The following is a 6,611-nucleotide window of genomic DNA, read 5'->3' as shown; positions in this document are numbered from 1 at the left end:
CATACATAAATAAATATCTGTATTAGATACCATTTTATAGACTGACTGTTTTTGGATATTGAAGCTATTTTCTGTTTCCATTAGTGGCTTGTAAATAAATCTTCACCACTTCCATCCCCATAGCCTATTCCTTAGCACGGATTTGCAGAAATGGCATTTTTGGATCAAAGGATCTGAATATTTTTTGAGACAGGGCTATCACCTAGGCTGGAGTGCAGTGGTGCAATCTCAGCTCATTGCAGCCTCGACCTCCTGGGCTCAGGCAATCCTCACTTCAGCCTCCCAGGTAGCTAGGACTACAGGTGCATGCACTCGCATCCGGCTAGTTTTTTTATTTTTAGTAGAGATGAGGTTTCGTCATGTTGCCCAGGTTGGTCTCGATCTCCTGGGCCCAAGTGATCTGCCCACCTCAGCCTCCCAAAGTGTTAGGATTACAGGTGTGAGCCACCACACCCAGCCGGGTCTGAGTATTTTATTTTTATTTTGTATTTTTCGGAGACAGTGTCTCATTGTGTTGCCCAGGCTGCCATGCAGTGGCACAATCTCAGCCCACTGCAACCTTTGCCTCCCGGGTTCAAGCGATTCTTCTGCCTCAGCCTCCTGAGTAATTGGGGTTACAGGTACCGCCACAACACCCAGCTAATTTTTTTTGTATTTTTTCCCCCCTGGAGACAGAGTCCTGCCCTGTCACCCAGAGCGGGAGTGCAATGGTGTGATACCAGCTCACAGCAACCTCCACCTCCTGGGTTCAAGCAATTCTCCTTCCTCAGCCTCCCAAGTAGCTGGGATTATAGGCGCAGGTCACCACACCTGGCTAACTTTTTATTTTTAGTAGAGACGGGGTTTCTCCATGTTGACCAGGCTGGTCTCCAACTCCTGACCTCGTGATCCACCCCGACTTGGCCTCCCAAAGTGCTGGGATTACAGGCATGAGCCACTGCGTCCAGCCTGGACTATTTTAGACACCCTCTTTAGATGTACCCATCCTGCTATGATTGGTAAGAAGAGGTAGAGGCAGCCTGTGGCCCCTGATCTGAGTGTGCCTGTCCTTCCTGCTGACGATAAGGAGTAAGGTCCTGCCCAGCCTGTTTGCTCTAGGCCATGGCTTTGCCCCAGTCCCTGAGCAAATCTGGGTATTACTCATCTTTGAAGCAGGGTGTAGAAGCAGGTAGGGACAGTGTGGGAGGCCATGGGATGGAGGTGGATGGCCCAGACCCAGCTTTGCAAAGCCAGTCAGCACCAGCTTGGTGAGTTTTGCCAGCCACCCTCCATCTATTCACCTGTAAAGGATACTGGCAACCCCTGGGTAGCATGAGACCAGGGATGTGTAAACACTGCCATGGGAGGTCACAAGCATTAAATAGGTAAAGGTAAGCAACCCTGGAGCTTGATGTGCAAACACAAGCAGGAAAAAACCCATTTTCCCTTAGAGTGGCTCCTTGGCTCAGTATCTGCATCAGGCTGGGGGATTTCAGCGCGTGACTAGATTGACTAGATTTTTTTTTTTTTTTTGGAGACGGAGTCTTGCTCTGTTACCCAGATGGAGTGCAGTGGCGCGATCTTGGCTCAGTGCAACTTCTGCCTCCCGGGTTCAAGTGATTCTCCTGCCTCAGCCTCCCAAGTAGCTGGGACTATAGGTGCGTGCCACTATGCCTGGCCAGGCTAGTCTCGAACTCCTGACCTCAAGTGATCCATTCACCCTGGCCTCCCAAAGTGCTGAGATTACAGGCATGAACCACCATGCTCAGCCCATGACTAGAAGATTCTATCAGGCAATGCAGAAGTTTTGTGTTTTCTAGACAATTGCTTTTTCTCTACATATAGGTTTTATCTGTATAAAAATCTTTATTTTTATTTCAAGTAATTTCTTCAAACTTCCAGATGCAACATTTGAGTAAAATCTTCACTCAAAGATACAAAGGGTTAATTAATGGTTCATGGAGTCACAAGAGAATATTTCGGAGGTAGGCCTATTTCTGCAAGGCCAGTCTTCTGAGATGACATCTCACACCTGCTGTGTTCACATTGGAAGGAAATAAAAGGCCATAGTTCACCTCATTCCATATTTACAATTATAGCACTTGGTGTAATTATACCTGCTGTGTTATACATCAGGATAGGACAGTAAAGATTATACAGTGTGAGGTCAATTTATAAAATATTTCCTTGAATAAAAGGACTATCCTGGAATTTATTTTACAGATGAATTTTTTTTTTTTTTTGACAGAATCTCCCTCTGTCACCCAGGCTGGAGTGCAGTGGTTCAATCTCCCTTCCTGCAACCTCTGCCTCCCGGGTTCAGGCGATTTCCAATTCCAAGTAGCTGGGATTACAGGTGCAGGCCATCACACTTGGCTGATTTTTGTATTTTTAGTAGAGATGAGGTTTCACCATGTTGGCCAGACTGGTCTTGAATTCCTGACCTGAAGTGATCTGCCTGCCTCACCCTCCCAAAGTGCTGGGATTACAGGGGTGAGGCATCGCCAAAACAATTTTAAATAACATGGAGGCCACTCAATCTAATGGGAACTGCCCGACATCTCTCTCAATCTCTCCATTCAGAGAAAGGGATCCAGACCTTCAATGATTTCCATAAAGCAAAACAATAACAAGCCCACTGACTACAAGTCTAACCATCATTCTAGGCTCAAACTGAATCCTTTGAGTTTTACTCTGAATCCTAGCAACTCTTCAATAAGACAGAATTGTTGATTGAATTTTGGGTTTTCTTCGGTACTTTTTATGTGCAACTCTCCATACCTATGACAGAATCTTTCTTGTTTTCCTAAACTTGACTTAGAGGACAGGCCAGGCCCCAATAAGCCTGGTCTCGGGCTCTGAGATCTAGGATCCTCTGTCAGTCACTGAGGTTGGGGAGGGGACTGATGTGGCGCCCTTATGATGTCACCCACACTGTGTCCACTGAGGACCCTGAGTCTTGTCAGCCGTCGGGGACTGAGCCTCCTAGTCCCTGTGAGGAAGGAGGCTGGGTGGGAAGGGCCGCTGCTGTGTCAGCCAAACAGACAATCCTCCCTGCGCGGATGTCAGTCCCTGCTGATGCCACCCACAGGCCGACGGGGAGAGGACATGGTTGGAGTGTTTGACATACAAAGCAGCACCTTGTTTTACTGGGGGTAAAAAATAGGAAGTGTGCTCCCTGCCTCACCCCTCTTACGCATCAAAGCTCAGACGTCAGCGGGACTTGAAGAGTCTCAGCCTGGGCAGTGCCAGTCACAACACCTGGGTTTCCAGCCGCCGGAGTTCCTTGACCACAAGATCAATGTTAATAATTGGGTTAAAGTACAGGGCCCAGTAAAACAAACAGTTGCAAACAAACTGAGGGATGAGGGGCCAGAACATGGCCACAAAAAGCCCCTGCGTTGATACTTTCCAGAAGTGGCTCCACATCCTCTGAGGCACAGTCCTGAAACAAGAAGAGAAGAGGCTGAATCAGAGGCGCTTCTCATGACCACGCCCGGAAGTCCGGCCCCTCGGCCTTTTCTGGGTGCTGGGAAGGGCGTGGCTGCCTGTGCTGAATGTCCTTGTCTTCCGTCCCTGGTGCCTGAGACTTCTGCCTACTCAACCCATCTTTAACTCTCAGGGACATGACCTAGAGGGAGCTTCTTTGTCCCTGCACCGGGCAAGGCCTCCCTGTGACAGCCTCAACTTCACCTGCTTCATCACTTTGTTAACACTTACATAATTTTTTTTTTTTCTTTTGAGACAGGGTCTCATTCCTTTGTCCCGGCTGGAGTGCAGTGATGCAAATGTGGCTCAACGGCAGCCTCGACCTCCAGGTCTCGTGATTCTCCTGAGTAGCTGGGACCACAGGCACACATCACCACATCTGGTTTTTCTTTATTTTTTTAGTAGAGACAAGGTGGTCTTGCTATGTTACCCAGGCTGGTCTCAAACTCCTGGGCTCAGGGAATCCTTCCACCTCATCCTCTGGAGTAGCTGGGACTACAGGTGTGCACCACCATGCCCAGTTAATTTTTTGTATTTTTAGTACAGACAGGGTTTTGTCACATTGCCCATCTTGGCCTCAAGCAATCCTCTTGCCTCACAAAGTGCTGGGATTACAGGCATTAGCCAAGGTGCCTGGCCATCTATTTTTTAACATATATATTTTCTTTGTTAGGCTGTAGGTCCTCACAGTATAGACTGTCTTCTTCACCAAAAGATCTGCCATGCCCAGCAGAGAACCAGGAGTACAATAGGGGGATAAATAGGCAAATTGTGTATAAATAAGTGAGTTTGCTAAATGGAAAGAAATGAGGGAGATTCTTTTTTGATTTTTACCTAGTGAGTCACCATGGGAAAGGTGAGAGAGATTGTTGGGTTCTCAGAACCATTCATAAGGCTGCGAGTCACAGAATGTCAAGGTAAAAGGCTGCAAGGGTGGCAGTGTTACTTCTGCCTGTCCCTTTCTTCTGGAAACAGCTTCTAAGGTTTTGGGGTTTTTTTGAGATGGAGTCTCGCTTTGTCGCCCAGGCTGGAACGCAATGACTCAATCTTGGCTCACTGCAACCTCCACCTCCCTGGGTTCAAGCAATCCTCCTGCCTCAGCCTCCTGAGTAGCTGGGATTACAGGCACCCACCACCATCCCTGGCTAATTTTTGTATTTTTGGTAGAGATGAGGTTTCACTATGTTGGCCAGGCTGGTCTCGAACTCCTGACCTCAGGTGATCCACCTACCTTGGCCTCCCAAAATGCTAGGATTACAGGCAAGAGCCACCGCACCCAGCAACAGCCTCTAAGTTTTGGGGATTCTCTCTCCTTTGTTCTTTTCCACGTGGTCTGGGTAGGGCTGAAACCAGCCTCTGGTTGTGGGGTGAGCTCATGCCCCAAGCCTGGGGTGGCCCTGCAGGATTGGGGTGATGGATTGCAGTGGGCATGTGACCCAGGCTGGGTCCGTCAGAACAAAGGCGTGGGAACCCTGAGACCTTTTCCAGTGCCATGGGGAAGGAAGTGCTTTCTTTCTGGAGGTTTGTTAAGCTGCACAGATCAAAGTCTGGAGTGGAGAAGCCGAGGGCCTCCACATGAAGAGAGCTGCCTGACGCAGAAAACACAAGAAAGAACAGTGCTGTGAGGGACAGAGAAAGAGCCAGTCCTGGTGACAGCGTTTGGGTCTCAGGGTCCAGTCATGCTTGAAGCCTAAGTTATTATTATCCTAGTTGGTGGCAGATCAGGATTAGAACTCACGCCTACAGAATTTCCCATGAGATCTCTTTATGCTCTCCCTTACTGCCATTTTCTATAAAGCACCCTGTGGAGGCCAAAGCAACTCCATATTGGATGCTAATCTGCAATGCTGACTTCTCACTAACTCCGGTTTGGGGGAAGCCTCTAAGATCTCTGGTTTATCTAATGTTTCCTGTGTACGAACACGTATGTCACATAAATCCTGCCCTTAGGTGAAACAGCCTTGATGTTCTCGTACTTACCATAAATCCTGACCCTAAACAATTGTTCTGCACATCCCTTCTGAATGAAGCATGTATGCCTCTTCCCTATGTATACAAGTCCTGGGTCTGGGGATCCACCATCTTGTCTCGCTGCCATCCAAGACACAGATAGGGCTTCTGTTTGCAAGGCCTTATTAAATGTTTCTTTCTGAGAAAATGAATGTGTCAGCTTCTTTCTTCAGTCCCTCAGCTTCCTCTGATTTAGGGGACAGGTTTGCACAGGCCTGCCTACCTTAAAACAGACCCTTTTCTACTCAGTTGCTTATTCCTTGATTATTAAAATCCTTTGACCCCCTCCCCCTGAAATTAAATGGTATATTATTACATAAAGACATATAGGAAAATACTTTTAACAATGAGCACCACAACCCCCACCCCAAAACACAAGGTAATTGTCCTATTCACTGCTTAAGCTGGGTTTCTCAAAGCAGAGTCTGAAGGGTCTGGGTGGACAGAGGATTTATTTCAAGTGTGAGAAATAAAAGATCTTTCCCTCACTTGGTATTTCTTTCCCATCCCCAGTTGTGACAACCATTAAAATGTACTTACTTCAGTTCACTTCTTGACCAGATTCTCCAAAAGGAGAATAATTCCAGAACTGAGAGTAACATAGCATTGATGATGAGAAACCGTGATGTCCAGTAATGGACCTCCAGCCAGTCCCAAGCAAACTCGGCAATCAGCTGGTATGGAAGGAAGGAGTATTTGACCAGGAACTCTCTCCACTGCTTCCACGTAGGCTCCTTAAGATCCTTGAAAAATAACACACAGATGCAAAAAGTCATGACGACTGACTTTTACACAAAATATTGTGATGATCAGGCTGGGCACGGTGGCTCACACCTGTAATCCCAGCACTTTGGGAGGCCTAGGTGGGTGGATCACCTGAGGCCAGGAGTTTAAGACCAGGCTGGCCAACATGGTGAAGCCCCATCTCTACTAAAAACACAAAAATTGTCCAGGTGTGGTGCTGTGCGCCTGTAGTCCCAACTACTCTAGAGGCTGAGGCAGGAGAATCACTTGAACCCGGGATGTGGAGGTTGCAGTGAGTTGAGATCACACTATTGCACTCCATCCTGGGTGACAGAGGGAGACTCCGTCTCAGGAAAAAAAAAAAAAAAAAAAAGAAAAGAAATTCTGAT

The 6,611-nt window shown here is 47.5% G+C and overlaps 1 protein-coding gene across 11 annotated transcripts in view; it reads right to left on the bottom strand.

Annotated features, from left to right (window-relative positions):
* Positions 1 to 1,825: 1,825 nt before the first annotated feature.
* Positions 1,826 to 6,611, bottom strand: part of BFAR (bifunctional apoptosis regulator) — a 43,151-nt gene continuing 38,365 nt past the window's right edge. For 9 of the 11 annotated variants that reach the window (XM_065537311.1, XM_005591301.3, XM_074028281.1 and 6 more), the window contains 2 exons: positions 6,019 to 6,221; positions 1,826 to 3,424 (listed from right to left, as the gene is read on the bottom strand). In XM_065537311.1, the coding sequence (XP_065393383.1) occupies positions 3,232 to 3,424; positions 6,019 to 6,221 (396 nt within the window). In that variant the 3' untranslated portion in view covers positions 1,826 to 3,231. The remainder of the gene's footprint in view (positions 3,425 to 6,018; positions 6,222 to 6,611) is intronic. The other 2 variants (XR_012429495.1, XR_012429496.1) reach the window with 1 other exon arrangement.

The sequence above is a fragment of the Macaca fascicularis genome, chromosome 20, assembly GCF_037993035.2.
Source record: "Macaca fascicularis isolate 582-1 chromosome 20, T2T-MFA8v1.1".
Taxonomy (NCBI): Eukaryota; Metazoa; Chordata; class Mammalia; order Primates; family Cercopithecidae; genus Macaca; species Macaca fascicularis.
Note: the sequence above shows the minus strand (reverse complement) of the source record. Positions and strands in the feature narration are given on the sequence as shown.